This window comes from Desmodus rotundus, chromosome 7 (genome assembly GCF_022682495.2).
Source record: "Desmodus rotundus isolate HL8 chromosome 7, HLdesRot8A.1, whole genome shotgun sequence".
NCBI classification, from domain to species: Eukaryota; Metazoa; Chordata; class Mammalia; order Chiroptera; family Phyllostomidae; genus Desmodus; species Desmodus rotundus.
In genome coordinates this window covers 22,342,861-22,366,544 of record NC_071393.1, presented here as the reverse complement: position 1 = coordinate 22,366,544, position 23,684 = coordinate 22,342,861, and the positions used below count along the sequence as shown (strand labels likewise).

The window sequence follows — 23,684 nt, the reverse complement described above, 5'->3', positions numbered from 1 at the left end:
CAACTCCCCAGCTGTGACAGACAAAACATCTCCAAAAATTACCAAACGCTGAGAACTCCTCTGCGAGACACTTTCAAGGGCTGTCCAAGTATGACCTCAACGCTGTGAGTTAAACACTACTATTACCTCCCTGTGCCCAGAGAGAACCGAGGTGCCAAGAGAGTCAGCAACTTGCCCAGGGTCGTGCAGCTTGGGGGAAGGGGGTTGGAACTCAGGCTCAGCACCCAGCTGGCACCCCGAACCCCCCACCCTGCTGCCTCTCACCCCATCCTGCCCGGGGAATCGCTTCCTGGACTCCACGATCCCTGGAGCATCCGCCTGCTGCCCCCCAGCCTGGGGCTGCGCTGGAGGCTCTCCAGCTCGTTCTCAGCACATCCAGCTGTACTGGCAGAATGACTTTTGCCCTCCATCTGGACACCAGACCTCCAGGAGGGCTGGCTGTAACCACGCTCACTTTCACGCAGCCACGTCCCAGCCCCAGAGCGGGCCTAAAATCCCTCCGCGGGCAAGCCAGGTCTCCTGGGCCCAGAACTCATGTGGCTGCTACTTTGAGCAGACAGCAGAACCGCCAAGACACCTGTGGACACACCCCCATTTCCCCTCGGGAAGCCAGGGCCACGTGTCCAGCCCGTCGCACTGTCAGCTAACCCAGGGCAGGTCCTCTAGGCCTGGTGTCTGCTGCTGGCATTCCAGAGGGGACTCCCGCTGGGCTGTGAACTTAATGGAATGAACACAGCTGCTAGGGGAGGCCGTGGAAGCTCTCCTGGGGGTCCCAGTCCACTTTAATCAATGCCTCATGGATGCGGTTCCCCCATCCTGGAGAAGGGGCCTGTCATCTCTATTCTCCTCTGCTCGAAAACCCTCCGTGGGCTCCTCGTCACCAGGAAAGCCCACAGCCTCGCCTCTGACCTATGAGGATGCGCGTGACCCACCAGCAGCACCCGCATCCCTACTTCCCAGCTCGCCCTGGCCCGCCCTTTCTTCATGGGGCGAGGCATCCCCCTCCCTCGGGGCCATCTGCTGGGTCCAAAACGCTTCCCCTGGACATTCAGCTCCTTACTCACCCCATCTCCCACCAAAAGTTTGGCGTAGACCCCATACTTCGGGCCCCCCTCCTGTTTGCAGAGACGTCTCCTGTCTGCTGCCCTGTCTCTAGGACAGTGCCTGGCACACAGGGGGCTCTCCACACAGCTCTGTGGAACACATCCGTACACCTCCTGGAGCAAGAGGGGGAGAGGCGGCAACAGGTAGGCACCGGCTTCAGCCCCGACGGCCACGGCCTGCGGACTGCTCTGTGCGCCTCACCGAACAGCATGGCGAGGTCACCGCTCACAGCGTGCCCGGAGGGAGCGAGGCTGCCTCGGCCCCAGGCGCATTCCAGGCAGCAAAGGGCAGAGTAATGGACCAGCTGCCCCAAGGCCCACCAGTGAGCAGAGGGGGCACCTCTCCAGACACCCATATCCAAAGGGAAGGGGGCAGGACAGGCCCCAAACAGCCCAGCACCGCAGCCTCAGGCACAGAAACGCGTGGAAATGTGGTATTGTCCACCTTATCAACTGCTAGTCACAAGGCACCACAGGGAGCCACTTGAAAATCATACTTCTGGTGTGGGCCAGGGAGGGGCAGGCGCTTTGAATTCCATTCTCTGGGCGCGGAAGCTAAAGTGGTGTGGCCGGGCAGAGAGTCCATTATCCAGGCCCATGTCCGGGATAAGTAAAGGGAAAATGTGGTGTGGCTGTGGGCCCGCCCCAGGTTCCTAGTCGGGGGCTCCTGCAGGCTACCCTCCTCCGACCGCCCACCCAGGACCTGAGGAGTTTGGACTGAAAGCTAAAGGCCCTGCTGCAGTTGGGGCTTGAACCCGGCTCACCGACAGTGTGGCCGGCCCCCCGCCCCGTCCCGGCCCTGCCTGGTCCCACGTGGTGGCCCCATGCGGTGGCCCGTGCCACGTGAGGCTGTGGAGTGCTGGCCCTGTGGCTGGTCCACGCTCAGATGCACTCTAAGTGAAAAATACGCGCTGGACCTCAAATTAGTACCAAAAAGGAAACTATCACCTTTAAACTGTTGACATTGGTCATACACTGAAATAATATGTCAGCTACATCGGCTCTCAAAGTATTAAAATTAATTTCACTTTTTACAAATGTGATGAAATTAACACTTTTACATTTAAAACTGCACGCGGGGCTTGCCTGGGTGGCTCCCACCCCCTTTCTATTGGACAGCGCTGTGCTGGGTCACCTCCAGGCTCCCGCTGGGAGCACCTGGGGCGCTTCCTGGGCTCCACGTCCAAAAGGCCAACTCGGGGCCTGAGATGCTGAGGACGAGTCTCGGCCATCCCGACCCCAGCCACTATTTGCACGGTCCTGAGTCTCTGCTCATCAGCCGAGAAGACCCCCTCTTCCCTCCATGTTGCGCCCCCTGGCCACTGGGGCTCTGGGTGTGGGGGCACAGTTCAAGGAGACATTGCCACCTGGCCCGCCCCCAGCCTCTTCCTGACCCTGGCATTTTGGCCCAGTGGCTGGCCCCCGGCGATGCCTCGCTCCCCACACCTGCCCGGGCCCACATGGATGGCACAGCACGGCGGGGCTGGCCAGCAGGTCCCACGGGACCACTGCACCGGAGCTTCTCTCCTCCTCCGGCTGAGAGCTGTGCCCAGGGGACCCACCCCTGGGTCTGCACCCTGTCTCTGCCACCTGCCAGGTGTGTGGCTTTGGGGAACTACTTGGCATCCCTAAGCCCCATCTCCCAGTCTGTGAAGTGGAGGCAAAGGGACCCTACTGCAGTTCGGTCAACGAGACAGACAGGGTAAGGCACGCAGGACGTGCTCAGCGAATGGAAACTATTGCCAGTACTTCATTTTCACGCCCTCAGCGAGATCCAAAAGCTACAACTGTGAAGAATAGGGGGTGAATCACAACGTTACTTAAAAAACAAACAGACTATTTTTCAGCCAGTCTTCTGTGACCGAAAGCACGGAGGACTGAGGACCTTACGCCATGCACGACCAACTGGCTCCTGAACTGAGACGACCCCGGCAGCCCGAGGCCTCACCAGCACCTCCTAAAACACACCTTCCCCTTCCCAAACGAAGCATTTTAGCCTGCCCGCCCCCATCCACACCCAGACTCCATCTGAGAACGGAGGCCGGGCCGAGGCAGGGTCAGCGCCAACAGCCTCGGATCGGAACCCTTGTCGGGGCAGGAGTTCTGTGGTATAAATGTCGGGGAGTCTGGAATCGTGTGCGCCAAGCCCGGCCTTCACTCTCTGGCCTCCCCTTCCCCTGCATCCGCCCAGCAGAGCCCCAGACCCCCATCTAGGAGCCTCCGTGGCCACCCTGCCCCCGCCGTGGTCTGTCCCACCGCGTCACCCTGTTGAATTTCCCTTGTCACAGTTAAACCACACCATCTCCTGTGCTGACAGGACTGTGTGCCCCAAGAAAGCAGGGACTTCCTGTGGCCCACCATACCTACAGCATGAAATTCAATGCCAGTAGGTCATCAACAACTATTTAAGTGAATAAATGAATGAGCCAATGAGCAGAATAAGAGCGAACGGAACATTTCGTCATGGTGAGACGTCCCACACCCTTCGTCGCGAAGGCCTGGGCACTCAAGATGCCAGGGGCTGGCGAGGCGCTCAGCACTGCAGCTGGCAGGGCCAGCAGATGCCACGCGTTCTGCCCGACACGTCCTTCTCACAGGACGTCCATATCACCTCTGACTCATCTCAACCACCAGCAGCTCCAAGGCGGAGGTGCCACACTGTGAGCTGACGTCAGCTGTCCTGTGTGGTCCCAGAAGAGGGACTGGCTGGAAGAACCCCTCTTCTTACCCAGGAAGCCTCCTTTCCTCCTTACTTGCCCCTCAAGAGGCGGCAGCCTGGGCTAAAACCCAGGGTCCAGCCCTAGCCCCCAAAGCACCTTTGGCCTCCTGGAGGCAGAGGAAAAGAATCCAGGTTTGGAAATGGCATCCACTTCAAAGGCAGGTATCTCAAATATGCACGACCACCAGTCGGCTAGATAAAAAGCCAGGCCACCTCCCCCGCCTCCATGCTCCTTTGTGTTAAGAGGTCTCGGTTGGTTTCAATAACTGACCGCTTGGGCCGCACTTTAGATTATGGCTCTTATGTTTCAGTTTCACCAATAATGAGTGAGAGTCCTGCCACTCTCCGGTCTCAGCAGCAGAAGCGGGAAGACAAAGGGAACGTCACCGGTTGGCCGGCGCTGCAGCAAGATGCCCACGCTGTGCGTCCACTGTGGCCCCGATGCCTGCAGCCCCCGGAGTCTACCTGCGGTAAGGGCGGCCACCCCACCAAGTAGAAGGGGAAGTGCAACTGGAGCGCCAAGGCTGAATGACGAACCACCACCGGGACTGGGCAGATGAGTCACCTGAAAGTCATATACCCGGATTCAGGCATGGATTCCATGAAGGAGCAACACCCAAGTCCAGGAGGGCAGCTGCTGCAGCATCCACTTTGTCTTAAAGGTTTCAATGATTAATCGTGCAATTAAGGTTGTGGCTTTAAAAAAAAAAAAAAGAGTGAATCCTTGAAACTCTAGGCCTGCACTTTCAACCCCAATTAAAGCAGAACCCCGGCCTAGTTCTCCCCACCCCCAACCCCACAAGTGCACTGTCACTGCCGGCCCCATAAACAGTAAACTTCCACGTTTTCAAAGTTCCCTGATGACTGTGGCTGAAGGACATCTTAGCATCACAGGAAGACCCACAAGGGCAAGTCCAGCCACGGTGTGGGTGGCTGATCGGCAAGACTGGCACTCACCCCTCCTCCTGGCAGCTGGGTCCACTGTGCCCGCAACACGGGACACAGACAGCTGCCTGGGGAGAGCGGGAAGAGGGGCACCAGCAGCCAGACCGGGCCCTGCACCAGCGCGGATCCCAGGCCCTGGCCAGGAGCAGGGCACATGCCGTGCTGGGGAGAGGGAGGAGGCTGCCCTGGAGAAGCCCTCTGCGCTCTCTCGTGGTACAGCATCACCTGGCGCAGACATGGTGTCCTGGCCCCTGACCAGACCCCCCTCTGCAGGAGACATTGTCTCAACACCAGTCGGCCACAGGCAGGGACAGCAAGGCAGTGGTTAAGCGTTCCGGCCTTGGCTGAGTCAGACACAGCGCGTACCTGTAATCAACAAACACGCGGGTACGTCGGGACTCCCTCCGATCAATGAAAGACCGAAGAGAAAAAAGGACAGAAAAAGGTAATTCACAGATTCCACTCCAACAGCAGGTGAACGCTTAAGATGTTCGTGGGAGGCTGAAGGTGAGGGCGGAAAGGTGGAGGGACGGAGGAGTAGAGACTGGCAGCGACAAAACAGCCCCGGGGACATGGGCGCAGCACAGGGAGTAAGGTCAACAGCGCAGGGACAACTGTGGGGGGGGGGGCAGGGGGTGTGGGCAACGTCGGGGTGGGGGACACTTTGTAAGTACGGGACTGTCTCAGCACTATGCTGGGCCCCCGGAAGTAATGCGAGATAATCCTGAATGACCGCTGTAACTGAAAAACAAAACTTTGAAACAAAATATAAACTCAAAACAGAAAAATACAGAGAAATGATGAATGGATTAATATCAAAGCATTATTTTAAGTTCAATATTTCATTGTATCCGAAACAGAATTTATCTTCTCACTTCCCTGGCTCTAAAGGGGCCGACTTGTCACCAATAGTTTAATATAGCCTTCTCGGCTTGCCTAGTTTCCAGTTAGGGCATCTCAGTGTTCAACACCTTCTCGTGAACCAGCGATACATGTGTCATTTTAAGATTACTTTAATTACTAAAACGTTCTTTGCTACACATCTCTGTGAACTGATTTTTAAACAAGTGAAATCCGGGGAACTTCAAAACACAAAAGGTGTTCACCCTCTCTAGTGCCCAGGGAATGCAGATGAAAACTGAATGTATCCTTTCTTGCACGTTGCTGGTAGGAGTTCACGGCTACCAAGGCTTGGAAGGGCGATTCACAACACCTAGCAAGGCTGAGGTTACGCACACTTTACAACCCACTAGTTCACAGGCAGGGCCGCCCGGAGTGACCCCCATTGTGGGTGCACCTTCCACGTCCGGGAGGGTGGCTGCGTAAACCGTGGTGCAGTCACACAACGGAGCACTTACACAGCCACTGAAACTGAAGAAACTCTCCTACACGGGTCCATCTGAGTAAGCCTGGAACACAATGGCAATTTTTAAAGAGCTGCAAACAGATACATAAGCATAGATCCAGTGCGGTCACGCGTTGCATAAAGATCATAATGGGGCTGAAAAACCCCTGCCGCCCGGCGATGTCACAGCCACGAAGTGTGGCAGCACAACACGTTCCTCACGCGTCTGTGGCGATGCAGGTGTGAACCAGCCTCCGCACAGCCGGTGGTGTAAAAGGGCAGCGCACGCAATTGTGTACGGGACACACAGCCCGATGATGATAACAAACAACTCTACTGTACTATGCTTTCTCCCATTACGGTGCCTTCTCTCTACTTATGAAAGATATCGTTTTGCTGGAGAACAGGATGCCGTGTTTGGCCAGCAGCAGCCTGATTCATCCTGTGTTTACGGCCTCTTTGGACTGCATCTTTTTCTCAAGTCTGGGTTTAATCTCTGGCTGTTTTTTATGGTAACATGCTGTACAGGTTTACAGCCCAGGAGCAAGAGACTACTCCATACAGCCCAGGTGTGTACTCAGTGCGCTCTCTGACGTTCACACAAGGACACAATTGCCCCTGATACACCAAGGCTGTGGGTTCGATTCCCAATCCGGGCACATACACCAAGCAACCAATGAATGCGTAAACAAGTGAATCAACAAATTGATGCCTCCCTCTCTAAAAAAATACATCAATACATTTTTTAAAAATAGCCTAATGATGCATTTCTCAGAACGTATCCCTGTTGTTAAGCAGCACACGACTGCACTTAAAAGTGAAAAACCTACAAAATAATTCTGAGTGTGCGTGCAGCTAGGCAGCCCCGTCTGTGTGTTCGTGTGTGTGCATACACACGGTGTGTGTTTAAGGGAAGATGATACAGCATAGGGGCACCCCCAAATTTAAGTAAATATTACACTCTGGGAAGACGCAGAGTAGGGCCGGCTGTAAGGCCAAGGTTTTAGGTCTGTACTTGTGATATTTTATTTCTTAAAGAAAACACTGATGTAATAAGGGGAAACAGGCACCCTTGTTAGATGTGGCTGATTACTGCTGGGATCTGTTATGTTATTTTTAAGACAAAAATTCAGAGGCTATAAAAGAAAAAAAAAGGTATCTTAGAACACAGTTAAAAGGCAAAGGAAAAAATGGAAAAATACCTGTAATCTGTGTGTCACAGACGAGTTAATTCCCTTAACTTATAATGTGCAAAGCAATAAGAAATAAAGAAACAAATGTGACAGCTGGCCAGGGACACTACCGGGCAATGTCTGGTGACGGTGACAGGCACACAGGGAAAGGTGCTTGCTGACGTCAGACTTGCCTCGTGGCAGGGACACTGTTCTCGCCCATCTCACTGAGCCCCACATCCTGGCTGCCGCTGCAGCTGGGGCGCCAGGCCCAGGGGAAGTGGCAGGCAGGCCAACCTCTTGGGAGGTGACTTGGCCTTATCTACCAAAATCCCCTTTAGCCGGGGAATCCCACTGAATGCCACATTTATTCCACAGAAAAGTTTCCTTTTGTGTGCAGAGATCTCTCTGTCGAGATCCTTCCAGCAGCCCTATTTGCAGCGGGGAAGACGGACACAAGTTGAAAATCTGCGCAGAGCCCCGACCCGTGTGGCCCAGTGGGTGGGGTGTGGCTCGTTCCGTTCCAGTCAGGGCACGTGCCTGCGTTGTGGCTTCGGTCCCCAGACAGGACGTGAACGAGAGACCACCGATTGATGTTTCTCTCGAACATCGATGTTTCTTTCCCTCCCTTCCCCTCTCTCTAAAAAATAAATAAATAAATAAAACCTTTTTAAAAGAAGAAAACAACGTTGATCTTTAAAAAAAGAACAGAGAAAGCTCTATGCGGACGCCTGTCTAGAGCACACAGGCGCAGACGATGGGACACCATGCAGCTCTGGAAAAGAGGACGCAAATCCAGCTGGTCTCCCGTGCTCTCCAAGGCACACTGCTTTTCTCAAAAAGATTTTATTTATTTACTTTCAGAAAGAGGGGAAGGGCAGGAGAAAGAGAGGGAGAGAAACATTGATTGGTTGCCTCTCGCACGTCCTGACCGGGGACCAAACCCACAACCCAGGCGTGTGCCCTGACCAGGAATTGAACTGCTGACCTCTCACTTTGCAGGACTGAGCCCAGCGGAGTTGCAGCAGGCAGAGCCCCACTACTGATCTTTAAAAGGCAGGCGGAGAGCAGTGCTCCGTGTGTCTCCACATGCGCTCTCCACGAGAGACGTACGTGCATACACGGACCGGCTCTTCCACAGACTATTTGGAAGGATGCAGAAAAAACTAAGGTGGCTACCTCTCCAGAGGGAAGTCCTGGAGACAGAGGTCTGGGATGGAAGAGACAGCCTTTTTCTATCACACACCGTTTTGTATGTTTAACTTCTTAAACTGGTGAGTAGGATACACTTTCAACTAAAAACTTAATACAAAGAGAAGAACAGAAAATGAGGAATATAAACTTTGGAGCCTCACACCCCAGGACTTCTAGTCCCGATCAGCTACTGACTAGCTGTGTGACTGCTGACGAGTCACCCCTCCAGGTCCCAGGTTTTCTGTTGGGTCGAGGGGGATACCAACAGGGCACTACTGTTGCTATTACCCAGCCCAACGAGGATCTTTATCACCGAGAAGTGTCTCTCCATGTCCCACTCCACAGGCAGAGAATGGCAGGGCCAGGGCCACTGCTCACAGTTACATACCCTGAGTGTGCCCGGCCAGGCCTGGTGGGGGCAGCGAGTGGGGAGTGCGTCCAGCCCTCCCTCTGCCCATCAAACCCTTCGCCCTGGCGCAGGGGTGTGTCCAGAGACGGGGGCAGTGATTTTGCTTTACAGGAAAGGTCTGCGGGAGCTAGCGCAACATCCTCAAGAGCAGCGCAGTTTAACCCTCCCTCCTTCTGCCAAGTTAAAAGCAGCCCAGTGCAAAAGTCTGGGTGTATGTGGATGGGGGTGGGGCGGGGGCGGTGGCGTCCAGTAACAGCTTTGGGGAAGTTGGCACAGTCAGCCCATCGCTGTTTGTCTCCAAGCGCCGTTTCTCCTAAAGTCAGAAGGACACCTGCTTTCCATTAGCAGGCGTGGTTTCTGTGGGATTGACTCCAGGTACCTTTGGCCCATGCACACCTACGTCCTAAGTCTAGGGCAGCTGGTCAACTAAGTGAGGTCATCCCAGTGACGGACCCCGTGCGGGTCCAGGACAGCCACAGGGGGGACCTCCCTCCTCCTCTACTTCCTGCTCAGAAGGGCTCGTTTTGAAGAACAGCCCTGTCCCAAGGTGGGCTGGCGTCCCAAGCCCTCCCAGGACACAGCGAGGCCCGGCAGCCCCACAGAAACCAGAGAAGACAGGGACTGTGGGCCTACTACGTGCCGGGAACTCTGTCAGGCTCTGCGCTACAGCAGTAAACACGGAAAGAGGCCTGAGCTCCCAGAATGTACACCTAGGTCGGGACGGACAGACAGACAAATTCGTGAGAACTGTCATGTGACGGTGATGCCCACTATGCGGCCAATAAAACTCAACAATGCAGCCGGGACAGCTAGCCCTCTCCACCGTCTCAGACCTCAGAGGAGGGCGACCCTGTAGAGATGCTGGAGTGGGGTGTGGGGAGAGGGAAGAAGGTTCCAGACTGAGAGGACGGCAAAGACCCTGAGGCTTTGTTGGGTGTGAGGAACAGAAAGAAGGCAGATTTGACTGAGCACAGCGCGGAAAGGCCAATGGTGGTGCTCCCCTCTCCTCCTGGCCCCATGCAGCTGCCCAGGGAGGGAGGGAGGGGCACTGGCAGCCAGCTGGGCCCTGTCCTAAATGCAGATCCCACAGCCTGGCCAGTCTCGGGGTGCATGCTGAAGTGCGGAGGAGTGTGGAGTGGGGAGGGGGCAGAGGGCACCCTGGAGAGGCTGTTTTTTCTCTTTCTGGATACAGCGTCTCCTAGAGATGGTGCCCAGGTCCTTGGTCAGGTCTGCCTGACAGCCACCCCGTCGGGCCTTGGCACAGCTCCCTGAGTGGGGCAGAGGTGTGCCGCGTCTGCTGAGCAGCACCCTCCACCTACCGCTTCTTGGGGCTGCTGGGTGCCCTCTGCCAGGGCGCTTTCTTCTGCTATGCTGTGGCCCAGGGGGCTGCCCACTAGGCTCTGGGAGCAGTGCCTTCTGCGTGCAAGCAGTGCCTGGTTCCCCAGGGACACTCCCTCCATTAGTTATATCCCCTGTGCAGAGCAGGACTCTCGAAGTCCCAAGCAGGGGCACTGCAGGGTCATGTTCAGACCTGGAAGCCTGCACAGTTGGGTACAATCCCAGCCTGGGCCCATGGATGGTGGCTACTGGTGTGGCTTTCTCAGGAGCACTGGGGAACAGCAGGGATTCAGATGCAGAAGCCCCTGGCCCCGGCCCCTAGTGCCAACAGGGACCCCCATTCCTGCGGATGAAGCCCCTGCCTTCCGTCACCAGAGCAGCCGGCAGTACCGTGGTGCGAAATGGCCCGCATGGTGATTCTAGAACAAAGAGGTTTCAGGGCATCGGCGGGGGAGGGTCCACTCCTGAATTCCTATTAGGGGCCCAATAACTGGGTAAGACTGGCTGAGGGTGAGAACAGACCGGACATGGAGGTGGCTGTGCACGTTGCTGGGAGGGGGCAGGGCAGGGAGACTCTACAAGAGAAATGAAATCATAAAAAAGGGAAATCGAGGCACCATTTCCTGCACCAGCCTGTACCCTGGGAAGAGAGAGGCTGGGAAGAGAAGCCCTTCGGAGCTTGTTTCACACCAGTGAGGCCCTTCACCGAGCCAGCTGTATCTAGGGCTCTCCTCCCAGGAATGGTGACGGAGAAGGGAAAGGAGGGGCAGCTAGGGAAGGGGCGGCCCCTCCAGGAAGCACCCCAGGGCCCAGGGCGCAGGCAGAAGGGAATGCTGGGTGGAAAGCTGGATGATGTCCAGGTTATCAGAAATGATCCAGGGCCACCTTTGTCCTGGGGCTCACCCAGCCCCTACGTGGCAACGAGGAGCCCCATCCATACCCCAGAACCAGGAGGCACGGGAAGACACTGAGCCCCCTCCCACGCCAACCCTGCTCTGGCCCACCCAGGCCTCCCTCTGGAGCCAGAGACCTACAAACCTATCTCTGCACAAACACAGCGATCCTTGCTCAAACACAGGTGTACACCCCAAAACAAACACGGAACCGCACGAACCTAGCAACCCCTACACACTCAAGCTCACGCACGCAGAAGTGGCTCGCCCCTCCTCCTTCCTGCCTCCCACCCCTACTCCCAACATACAGCTTCTGGGGGCTGCTGGGCCCCCTGTGCCAGGGCGCTGTCTTCCCCCATCCTATGGCGGCGCGGGGCACTGCCCACCAGGCTCCTCAACCATCAGCTCAGGCTCCAGCAGAGTTTGTTTGTTAGGTTGAAGCTCCCTGGAGCTACCAGCCAGGGAGCTTGGAGCTTCCAGAGGAGCTGGGAGTGGCTACACCAGCCCTGTGGGGATCTCCTCCCAAAGCTGGGTAAAGAAAAACCCTCAGCCACAGGAGGAGCATGTGGTGGGGGGTGATAGGGGGGCAGGGGGATGACTTCAGGCAGCCTGTGGGGACCCCCCACCCAGCACCCTCCCAACACAAATTCACCATCCTCACAGCCTGTCCCAGCACCTAACCCTGGTCTCAGTGACAGGTACCATCTTCCCAGCCCACCCCACACAAACCCAGGAAACTCCTAGGCCCTGGCCCAGCCGCCTGCCTCAGCCCCAGACCTTCTGGGCTCGAGCCATGTGGTCTCAGCAATTTCAGATCACCCCAAGACCCAGACCCCAGGAGGGGGTGAGAGGGCAGGGTGGGACAGGTCCGGGCCTGGGGACTGAGGAGTCCAGGGTCTAGGGCTTGCCCAGCAGGTTTGGGTCCGCCCACACCACCTCTCCAGAGGGCAGTGCCCCGAGGACAGCGAATGCCCTGAGCAGACACCCTAAACCTAAATGAGAGCAGGCCAGGGGCCAAGCAAGGACCTGAACCGTGGGTTCTCTGTCCCTCGTGCCCAGCAGAACTGGGGGCCTCACCAGCAGCTCCTCCCTGTCCTTTGCGGAGCCATCCTTGTCCTCAAGGACTCGGTCCTGTCCATTCACTGCAACCCGGGGACAAGTACTACCCTTGGAGTGACGTCAAATCCTTTCCAAGGAGGCCCAGTGCCAGAAAAAGGCTCAGGGAAACTGAGGCACAGGGAAGACACAGACCCCGAGGGAGCCCGGGAGACTGGGCCACCGCAGTCCTGGGCCTTGTCTGAAGGCCCCACCAACCCTCCCCGCTTCTCCCGGGTGTTTTCCCCTCTGTTTCCCTGACCTAGGAGCTGACGGGGTCGGGGCCTGGCACAGGGCACCTCCCACTCCAAGGACACACCGAAGCCCGGCCAGCTCACCTGGCCCTCCTGGCCTGTCAGTCCAGCCATTCCGGAAAGAGAACCTTTTCTTCTCGCTCTATTTGGACAGCTGCAGAAATCGTGATGGTGAGGAGAGAGTATCTGATTATTGAGGGAGGAGAGAGCAGGAAACAGGACAGAGGGCCGCTGAAGGCGGTGACCCCAGGCTCTGGAGCAGGGGTCTTGCTTGGGAAGAGGAGAGAGCAAGCTAGGAGGAGCCTTGGGGCCAGCTTGGTGGGGTGCAGGGAGAGGGAAAGCCAGCCCCTCAGTAGCAATACAAAGGGGGGCTCCTAGAGCCAGGCCCGGGGCCTGGGAGTGGGGAGCAGACAACCAAGGGTAACAGAGGACCCTGGCTGGGTAGCTCAGTTGGTTAGAGTCATCCCAGATGCCAAGGTTGCAGGTTCGATCCCTAGTCAGGACACATACAAGAACCAACCAACAAATGCATCGGTAAGTACAACAATAAATCTCTCTCTCTCTCTCAAAAAAAAGCAATAAATTAAAAAAAAAAAACAGTAAAGGAGGAGAATGTTTCCTATCTTTATGGAGTGTGTTCGGTTTACAGGGTGGGGCTCAGGGCTGACTGTCACACCTAGCTCCAAACCCCATCTGGCCCCACTGCCAGGCAGGTCCCGCAGCCCCTCCTCGGCCCCTTGCTCTTGTGCCCAGGCTGGTCGGTGGGACTCAAGGAGGGAAGACAAGGCGTCAATAGGGCAAAGGTTGGAGGGTCTGGACAGGACCTCCTTCCCACCCCAGGAGGCAGAGAGTTATGGAGTCAAGACAAACTTTTTCTCCTCTTCCCGCTCTTCTCCCCAATGGTCTCTCTCCCTCTCTCACTCCCCTTCCCTCTCCTCCGGGTCCCTAGCCCCTCTCCAGCCACCCCATCTGGGTGTCTGCCTGTCCCGATCACCTCCTCCTCCCGCCTGTCTCCGCGCCCCCACCCCCACCGGCGTTATGTAAGGGGCCTGAGAACACACAGAGGGAGCTTTGTTGTGGAGCCACATCCACACGGTGCCAGGATCGGCCGGCGCAGCTGTTCCCCATTCCCTCCGCCTTGGCGGGGCTCAGACACCAGGCAGGAAGCCCCCACACGCCTCCATTTGGGGGAGAGGGGGTAGGCAAATGCTGGCCGCAGGACCCCCAGGCAGCCGAATGGGTGGCCAGGGATCGGTCACCATGCGTGGGACTACAGCCAGAGACCAGCTCCCCCCAGGACAGGATGAAGCGCAGTGCAAGGCCAGGGTCACAAAGGCCAGAGGAGGGCTCCGGACTAGGAGCAGGCCTGCACAGGGACCGGCCCGGAGGGGCTCAGACCTGCACAGGGCGCCATGTTCTTGTCCATGGCCAGTGGTGTGCCCGTGTTCTCTCTCACACACCGCCCATGTTCCCCCTATCCGCACGCCCGTAGTGCACACGCACACACACATGAATCCCTCAGCCCAAGCACGCCATACTGTGTGCGCTCACCTGGAAGCCATCTGAGCAGAAACCTCCTCCCTGCCCTGGCCAGCCTCCTCCATCCCAGCAGGGGCCTCTGGGCAAAGGGCTGGAGCTCTGGAGAGAGGAGGGTGGGCAGGAAAGGTCAGAGGCCAGCAAAGCCCCACCCGCCAGCTCCAGGAGAAGCTCCCACCTTCCTGCCCGGGAAGATGCCCAAGGAGGTGGGTGAGGGCCCAGGGTGCTAAGCTGGAGACCACACTGCTTCCCACCATTTGAGCGGGCAGGGCCCTTTCACCAAACCCAATGGCTGCAGGAGCCCCTTCACTAAGAACTCTGCAGCTGCTCCCAGGAGGTGCCTGAACCCCCAGCCCTGCAGGGCGCCCACCCCTCCCCCCCCAACCCACCCAGGTCCAACTGCGGCTGTCAGGACAACTGGGATGCGGGACAGGGAGGGGCACAGACAAGGGGGAGGAGGCATCAGGGGAAGGAGATGGCTGAACCTAAAGGGGAACAAGGGAGGAAGTCAGAAAAACACTGGAAAGGGAAAAAAGTGAGAGAAGGACCAATGAGGAGGCCAGGGAGCGGGGGAGTCAGCAAGTGTGGAGAGAAGAGCCCATGCAGCCTATGGGGACAGCCCCCCCCCACAAGAACACACCCCCAGCAGCCCTGAGCTCACACTCTCAGCCCCAGGGAGCCGGGAAGCCCTCGCCCGCTCACCCGTCCCCTGTCTCATGTGAGCCAGGCCCCAGGAGCTTTAGCCTCAACAGGCCTGGACCTTTGGGGCCAGAGAACAGGCAGGTCGAATGACACCAGGCCCTCGAAGAAAGAGACGAGAGGGGGACGCGGGGGGGGGGGGGGGATGGAGGGACAGAGACCAAGGAGACCCCTTCGGCAGTTCCTTGCCCAGTGGAAGAGCTACTCTGTGACCTTGAACAGCAAGCTGCACAGAAAGAAACAGTGGCAGAGTGGGTGCCAGGTGCCAGCAGGGTGCCAGGTGCTGGGGCTTCGAGGTCAGTGTGGATTGACTTTATGCATCAGGATCTCGAGAGGTGGGGCAGGTACTGACAGTGCAATTAGCCGGTGTGCTTGCAGGAAATCAATAAAGTCGCAGACCTTTCTGCAGTCACGCAGCCGGGAGTAGACACGTGGGACGCCCTCAGGAGCGACTCCTGCACCACCACCTGCCTTTTCTCCGGGGCCAGCGGGCGTACACGAAGCTCTCCGCCCTGCACCCCGACCTACGTGAAATGCGCCCACCAGCATTAGCAGAGGAGGGGCCGGGGCACAGAGGTGCGACCTGAAGGGCCTCACTCACAAGTGCTTAGGCTGCGCACCCGGGAAGGGGCAGACCCTGCCTGCTGGGGACGCCTGATGGCCCCTCCCAGTTGCCACGCACAGCCCTGCCCCGCCTGTCTGCAGTCCAGCGACCCGCTCACCCTGCTGTGGTTCACCCAGGCTCAGCCCGGCACAGGGTCCCCTCCCTCCCGTCACAGGAGTGGGCTGTGAGCGGGGCGGAAGGGACAGTGTGCTGCGTGGTCAGAAAGGGTTCGGAGAACAGCGGCCGGAGGTGGCCGGAGGGCACCGAAGCCACGCGGTGCAGACGGCGGGAGCAGAGACGCGGAGGCAGAAGAGGAGGCGGGAACACACGTGCTGTGCTCCTCCGCGCAGGAGCGGGCTCTCAAACACACGCTCTTAAAGCCAAGAAACCGTCTGTTCCACTTTCCAATGAAATTTTATGTGGAAACCCAACATGTCCAAGGAATGAATTTGTTTGGGTTGAAACAAGAAGACGGGGAGACCCTGCTCCCTAGCCCTCCCTCCTGAGAGGACCCCGAGAGGGTTCCAGTCCCAGGGCGCCTTTCTTGGCCCAAAATGAGGAGGACAGGGCGGGTGTCGGGGACAGGAGGTGCAGTGAGAACCAGTGTGTGCGAGGACCTGGAGGCTGGGCGGAGGAGGGGTGACAGGGGCGGCCATGTGCCCAGCTGACACCACAGAGCAGGAGGGTGACCTGGGCAGACTCCGTCCCCTTCCCACCTGGGGCTCCTGCCTGCCCCGCCCGCCCCACCCCCAGAGAAGGGGAAGGGAGCAGATCCTTCTCTGACAAACAGCTCACCTGTCCAAAGGGAAGCTCTTGTCCCTTTGCCCCGGGGACAGGAGAAGCAAAGCAGGGACAGGGTGAACCAGAGTCAGAAACCTGAGCTCATCGTCCATTCACTCATCAAACAAATATTTACTGAGCAGTTATTACTGGCCAGACACCATTCCAGGCGTGGTGGGCAGAGCAGTGACCACCACAAACAGGTTTCTGGAGCGCACTCTGCAACCCTCAAATCTCAGGGAGGAAAATGCCGTCGAAGTTCCCAAGCCCAGTCCCCCCCCCCCCAGACCCATGCCCCCTCAAGGCCTGCACCTCCCCTGGGGCATCCCTGTCACAGTCACCAGTCTCCCCTTGGACATCCACAGGGAGAGGACGCTGGCCCCCTGACACCTCCGCATGCCCACACTAAGACGCTGCGGGCGCAGAACCGGAGGCGAGAGGGGCCACAGAGCGGTACCTGTGCCCGTACAATGTGCAAGCTCTCTCTATCAAGGCGAAATAGGAAGCTTCAGCTCTAGTCCTGCTGCTTCTGAGTCAACTGCTTGGCACCAAAGAGAGCAAGGTGGCTCTGTTTTTCACCTGTCCAAGCTCTCGGGTCCCTCAGTGTCTGCCATCACGAGGACCTGCCTCACTTCCCTCCTGTGACCCTGGGGCAGAGGGTCCCCAGCACACCCCACTGGCCCCACCCCTCTCCTGCTGTCCCTGTCCCTGCCAGCTGGGCCTCCCTGCTCCGGACCTGAGCAACCTCTCTGGGCAGGAGGGGAGTTCACCACTGGACTGGGAAGCAGGGCTCGGAGGAGCCTCTCCGGCCAGGAGCAGCGCGGGGCAAAGGTGCTCTGGCCTGGCAGGGATCGGGGAATGCCAGGTACCGGGAGCGGCCACCTTGGCCGGTTCGGTGGCTTAGACCCCACAGGGCAGCCCCCTTCCCAACATGCTGCCCCAGTTGCCAGATGAGGCCTCATAACCCTGTGGGCGGCAGCTGAACTGCCTTTCCTACGGCAGAGGAGCGGGCGTCGGGTCAGATGGAAGCAATTATGGTTGGGAAAGGGGAGAGGTGGGGGCTGGGAGGGGCTGGCAGCAGCGGGGATGGGGAGGAGGGGGGAACCCTCTCTGCCCCACTGAAAGGGCCAGACTCAGGGGATGGGGTTCCAGGGTGAGCAAACAGAGATATAGGGTTCAGGGCTGGCACGCAGAGCTCCAGGCTGGGAATTGGGATGGTTTGTGGTCCCCCCTTATCACCAAGACGCCGTGACCTTGAGCAAACCCCTTCACACCTCCAAGCCTCCGGCTCGTCATGGATCACAGGACAGGACGAGATGAGCCCAGGGAGCCATGGAGGAGCTGGGCTAGAAAGTGTAGCGTTTGGAAACCTGCCCAGCGGCGAGTCCCCGCTCAGCTGCTTACGAGCTGTGTGACCTTGGCCAAGTAGTTTAATCTTCCTGAGCCTCCATTCCTTCCCTATACATGGGCTCAGTGGAAGGGCCATGCGAGGCTCCCATGAAGCGACATCAGCGAATGTGGAGCGCACTGTTCATTTTTTAGTTTGCTTGGTTCTTTTTTTAGTTCATTGGGCCAGGCTTTTAATAAGTGCCTGCTTGATCAATGGTAATTCCATTGGCATTCGCTAAGTCCGTTTTTATTATAAGGATAGAGTTGACAGCAGATGCATGGGCAGAGGACCTAGGACAGACCATGGGTGCAAGGTGCCCACCCTGCAGCCCTTGGGACCCGCCCCAGGGAGGAGGGTTGGGCCCAAGGCGGAAACAACAGTGTGTGGGCCCAGCATCATGCACACTGGTCTCTGTCCTCTTTCCAGCCCCCCACCATCCTCCGTCCCCTCCCCAACCACACGGAAGCAGATCCTGGAGCCCCTGGCCCACCGGGCCTTCGAGGGGAAGCTGCGGAAGGAAGAAAGGCCTATCCGACAACCACGGCTGTTTCTGGCCCCCGAGGCCAGGCGTTCTTCACACTCAAGGCCCCCGCGGACCCTGAGGGCCTCGCAGCCCTGGCTGGGGCAGCTTCCTCCCTGCTGGCCTAGGGGCAGAAGCCAGGGCTTCAGACTCTAGAGCAACCACATCGTCTTTCTGCCGGGCAGCTGTGGCGGGGTGGAGCGCGAAGAGGCAGGACTGCAGGTCTCTGGGCCCCGGGCAAGAGGCCAGGCTTAAAAGAGCACCTGCAGCCCTGGACACCGAGGTCCCTCCTCAGCCTGAAAAGCACAACCCGGCAAAACCCCTTGGCAGAGCTTCAGCCCCTGCCGGGCTCAGGGGCACCAATCGGAAACCCCAGGCACCTGGCTGTGGCCCGGACATCACACACTGCTGCTTTCACTTGTTGCTACACTCGACTACTTCCTCTTCTGGAGAATAAAGAGCGTCTCTCTCTCTCTCTCTCTGTCTCACACACACACACACAGGGAAGGTGGCAGTGGTAAGGCACTGGGCGACCGAGAACACTCCTGCAGAAGTGCTGAGCAATTCTGGAAAGGGGGCAACAGAGGAGAGAAGGCAACTAACGACTACGGCCACCACCACCTGCCACATTAGTCATTTCCTCAAAGCAACAGAAAGCTTCAGGCCCAGGCCTTCACTTATCAGAAGGAAGGAGGACCCTGCGGGCCGGCTAGCGCTGCAGGGAAACGGCTAACCACAGGGTCACCGAGGAGTCAGGAGAGAGGGAACAGGTCCTGTATGGTTTCTGGGGGTCCCGCCCCTCAGCCCCAGACAGGGGGCCTGGGAGTTTGGCGAGGCTCTGAGGCAGCCTCGGTCACAATTTGTAAACCTGGCCCTGGGACACCCAAGGCCCTGATCTAGAGGGTCCCTTTCGGGACAGTGCCTGTGGGCTGGAACTGGTGTTTGGTATTATTCTGACATAGCGTGACCCCGCCCCCCCCCCCCCCCCCCGCCTGAATAGAGGGTGCCAACCCTGGAACCACTCGGGGAGGTGAAACCACAGCTCCACTGGGGGCAGCCTCTCAGAGGAGAGGCCCAGAGATGGTGCCCAGGTCGGGCCTGGGTGGGCACCCCATGCGGGGCCGATGGCAGGCCCGTGTGGGTTGACTGTGGAATGACCACAGCTTTACCTGCAGCACACAGAAGGTGGGGCTGGCCTCTCTGCTCCTGCTGGTGACGGGAGTGTCATTTCCAGAAGTTTTTCCAGTTCCCGAAAGGAGTGGATTTTTGGTTCTACCCAGAAAACCGGGTCCTAGGAGTCTAAAAGGGTTGGGAAGGTGGCAGGGCCAAGGAACTGCTTCTGGGGAGTGGGGAGGAAGTCCCTGCTTTGGGTCAGGAAGGAGACGCGGTAAGGAAGGCAGCGCTGGAAGTATCCTGGGCTCCCTGGGCCAGGGTCCCCACGCAAGGGGAGGGGTCCTGTTGCCCTGAGCAGCAACCCCTCCCCAGCTACCGCCGCCTCTCAGCCTGCAGCCTGAGTGGCAGCTTTCACCTTCCACTCCTGACTTCTCCTTCCATCTAAACTCCCCTCCTGACCTCTGACAATTTGGATTCGGGGCTGGGGGTGCAGCCCCAACTGTGGCTCTCCTCAACTGATGGACCCAGGGCTTGTGGGACAGCCTAGGGTCCCCCAGGCGGCACGCCGATGCCGACAGACAAGACAGGTAGGGTACACGGAGGGGAGGCAGGAGCAGCACAGGGAACAGGTCAGAGGGGCCGGGGCCACCTGGGTTCAGGCAGCGGGCATTCCAGACCAGCTCCCAGCAAAGAGAAAAAGCCCCAGAGGTGCATTTCTGGGCCCCAAACGTCTGGCACCTCCCAGGCCCCCTCTCTAGAATCATGGGGGGACTTTGAAGAGAGTGTGGGGGAAACAGGACTGAGAGCCAGCGCAGGCCTCTTCCTCTGGGCAGGCACCTAATGCCACCGACTGGCTTAAAATGCCCCAACAGGCCAGCGCCTGGAGGAAGGCGGGCCGGCTGAGCCAGCTCAGAGAGCAGTGCTGCTGTGTGCCTCTCGTGACAACCCAGACCGTCCCAGGTCCGTTCCCAAGGCTCTGAAAGAATAAGTCCGCCTGAACTTGGCTTCCACGCTGTGCCTCCCTCCAGCGGCGGAAAGCAAAGGCTTCCTGGAGAGGGCTCTGGGGGTGCCAGTCTGTGGGTGGCCATGAGGTCCGACATGCACAGCGAGCACCCCTATACTGCCTGCACCCCAGCCTTCAGGAAGCAGTCCCCCAAAGCCAGGTTTTTGGGACCCCGTCTGTGAAACAGAGGAAGCAGCAGCAACAGATCAGGTCTCCAATGGCCCAGAGGAGCAAGCCTCCCCCAAGACTGGGAATGGAGGGGCAATACTGGTCCTGGCAGACATGTTGGCAGCTCCAGGCTGGCCAGCCGGGAGGTCCCTGCAGACAGGGGCAGGGGCGGTGAGGGGGGACACCCAGAGCAGACAGCTGAGCCCAGGGGTTCTGCCCCCAGCAGTACCCCATTTTTGGGCAGCCACCCGCTGCCCACCACCCAGGGAGCTCTGAGCACAGGGACCTAGGCCTGAAGACCCCCCACAACGTGGACCCCGTCTCCAGGGCACAGCCAGCATGCAGCTAGCAACCTCTACCTTTGGGCTGATTCTGCTCGGTGACCTTGCGACGGACCGCAAAGCCTGTCACCTCCAGAAAAGCCAGCGCACGGACCCTCCTGGGCTTGATGGGGCACTCGTGAGAGAAAGCAAGGCTCGGAGGATGCTAGGGTGGGGCACCTCCCAGCCTGGGCGCAGGGCGAGGGCTGGAAACTTTCCGGGTAAGAGGACCGTCCCGTTGGCTCCTTCCGAGAGGGAGAGAGACTCGGCTTCCCGCGAAAATCAGGGGAGGGATCCCAGGCTTCGGCCGCCCACCCGGCCCGGACCCGGCTGCACCCACGTGCCGGCCCGAACCCCTGGCGGCCGCGCGGGGCTGGGGGCCGGCCACCGGCCGCAGGCGCACCTCTTCCAGGGCCCGGCGGCGCGTACTCACCCAGGAGGGTGGGGCGGGGCGGGCGGGCGGCTCCGCGCGGCTCCGATCCGCTAGGCGCGCAGCGGGCGCACAGGCTGGCGCTGCGCTCGGCGGGTCCCTGTCCCGGGCGCGGGGCCTGGGGCCGGGGGCCGGGCCGGGCGAGGCGGGGCGGGGCGGGGACGCCCCGGACACGCGTGCGCACACCGCCAGGCGCAACGAGGAGCGGGCGGGCCTGGAACGAAGGGCGGGAGGAGGAGGAAGGGCTGGGCGATATCGCGGGCGGGGCCGCAGCGGGCCGCGGGGATGGGCTGGGGTGGGGGCGCCGGGGCCCGGGTGGGTGTGAAGGGAGAGCCCGGAGCTGCCTGACAACGGTGCCAGGAGGGACGGGCCCGCGCGGCCTCCGCACGGCCTCCCCGACACAATGAGCGCCAACAAAGGGCTCTCCGCTCCCCCACGCGGTGAGCCTCGTCCACCCTCGCTCGGGAAAGTGAGGCAGGAAGAGGGGGCCTTGCCCCGGGAGCCCACCCCCTGGCGCACAGCGGCCCACTGCTCCGAACCGAGACCCGGGCCCTTCGTCTGCCCTGGTCTGGAGCTGCCGCCCCCATACAGTTCCCTCTTGTATGCCTCTTCTGCACACCCTGTCCTGGACTGGGGACAGCTTCTCAGTTTCTGTTCCTCGGGGAAGAGGAAGGCGCCAGGCATCCTGTCTCCAGGGGAGACCTCATCGGGCCCATGACCCCAGTTCGCGGGGTCCAGACACCCCCCAGTCAAACCCAGGAGCTAGTCAGGCTGAAAGACGGAAGTCCAGGAGTCACCTGCATGGCCACCCACAGCCCCCGAGTCTCTGTTTCACAGGTGAACAGTGTTTACCGAGCCCCGGTGTGCACGGCCTGGTGCTGAGGGCTCCGGGGGAACCCTGCCTCCGGGAAGCTCACCATCCAGTCCCAGAGAGGGCGCCGACCGCAGACTCCCCTTCAACAGGAGGCAGGGCCCTGGCCGTGTGGCAGGGCGGGTCGGGCGACCTCCTGCAAAGCGAAAGGGCACCGTTTTCTCTCGCGCAATATTTCTGTCTCTTTCTCTCTCCTTTCCCCTCTCTCTAAACATAAATAAAATCTTTGTTTAAAAAAAGAAGCAGAGCAGGATGTGACTAAGTGTGAAGAGTAACTGACGGTGAGGGTAAAGGGACTCAGAGAGTTAGCAGCTCAAGGCGCCCGCCAGGTGAACCTGGAGGTGAGCACAGCGCACAGGGCGCTGGTCAGGAGTCCGCCTCCGAGCTCCCCCGCGGGGCAGCGCGCCCTCCATCCCAAGGCGTACGGTGCGTGGTTCTTGCTTCATTTCATCAGCGTCTTACTCAAGTTTGAATGGTGTCTTTGACACCGTCGGCCAAGCATTCATTCAACAAATATTTAATGCTAACACTAAGCCAGGTAGAAAGAACACAGTGAGTGACTCAAGCCCTTGCCCTTAGCAGGCCTGGAGGAAGAGGGAGGGGCCTCCCTACCTTACAGGTGGGAAACCGGGCCCTAAGCAGCTCAGCGACCCCAAGAGAGCTCCATGGAGAATCAGCCCAGCTTCTTCTTTTTTCGTTTATTTTTATTGGATTATTTTCCATTACTGTTTAGTCCCCTTCCACCCCACTCACTACATCTAAACAGTTTGCGATTTCTGCTCTGACCCACGTAAGCTTTACCCGGCCGGGAGGTAGGACCGAAGGGCCAGCTTTTGCTCCAAGGACCTGAATGACAGCTCTGCCTCTGTCCCTCGATAGCTGTAGTTCCCTTACTAAGAAAAAAAAGGAAATAACTGCTGGCCGAAGGGATATGGTTGGTATTAAGTCGGGCAATGGATATGAATTCACTCTGAAAGTACAATGTGTCATAGACGTGGGAGCTGTTATTAGGCAGGTGGATGCATCCCTCCTCTAACCAACAGGCTCTAGTTAGACCTCTCCCGACCCCACCCACCTCACAGAGGTTATCTATCCCAGGACCGGTTACTGGGAGCTCAGAAGCCAACTGCCACTCTGGCTCTTCCCCTGAGGCCACAGTGTGCTTATGCGTGATCCTTCTCCTCTAGTTTCTCAGACCAGACGGCTGGGCCCAGATGCTTAGCTCTCTGCCCGGAAGCCGTATCATCTGTGGTGCAGGTGGGAGGAATGCTGGTGCCTTCAATCTCCGGCACTGGGCTCTGCAGCCCCACCACTCCACTGCACCCCTCTGGCCCACGGGCACGATACTGTGAGCTGCTCAGCAAGAAGCAGTGTGCGGAGGCTGGCTGTGCCAAGGGTGGGTTAAGATAACCTGAGGAACAGTCACCTGGGTCCTCCTCTCAGCCATGCTGCCTCCATTCCCTTTGCCTCCGCCTCTGTTTACCTTGCTGCGTTTGTCTCCGCTGTGGAGGAAGGGGAAGACAGCTCTCTGCTGTGGGGTGGGAGCAGAGGGAGAAGACAGAGGAGCAAGGTGCATGGGAAGGGCAGGTACATCTGGAGCCCGGAAGCCCTGGCCCGCAGGCTCCTCCCTGGTGGCAGTGGGTGTGGGTAGGAGGCACGGAGCCCCTTGACAAGTATGCCTGGCAGGCTTTTGGCTCCTGCCCCTTGTGTGTGCCACGTTAGCATCCTGCCCACCCGAAGGAGGGAACAGCAAGATGCTGTTTGAGGAAGAAATAAACCCAAT

General features: G+C 58.9%; 1 protein-coding gene and 1 pseudogene across 15 annotated transcripts in view; one reads left to right on the top strand and one right to left on the bottom strand.

Moving 5' to 3' along the window:
- Positions 1–21,180, bottom strand: part of ST3GAL4 (ST3 beta-galactoside alpha-2,3-sialyltransferase 4) — a 34,066-nt gene extending 12,886 nt beyond the window's left edge. For 2 of the 15 annotated variants that reach the window (XM_053928042.1, XM_053928043.1), the window contains exon 1: positions 21,034–21,180. Coding sequence is in view for 2 of the 15 variants with exons in the window: in XM_045192744.3 (XP_045048679.2) it covers positions 11,427–11,477 (51 nt within the window). In the remaining 13 variants the exon portion in view is untranslated. Of the gene's footprint in view, positions 1–4,093; positions 4,109–4,387; positions 4,420–11,426; positions 11,566–12,551; positions 12,571–14,018; positions 14,079–19,165; positions 19,181–20,639; positions 20,938–21,033 lie in introns of those variants that run through there. The other 13 variants (XM_024557239.3, XM_045192743.3, XM_045192744.3 and 10 more) reach the window with 11 other exon arrangements.
- Positions 2,564–4,482, top strand: LOC112301668 (large ribosomal subunit protein eL37 pseudogene; annotated as a pseudogene).
- Positions 21,181–23,684: the final 2,504 nt, after the last annotated feature.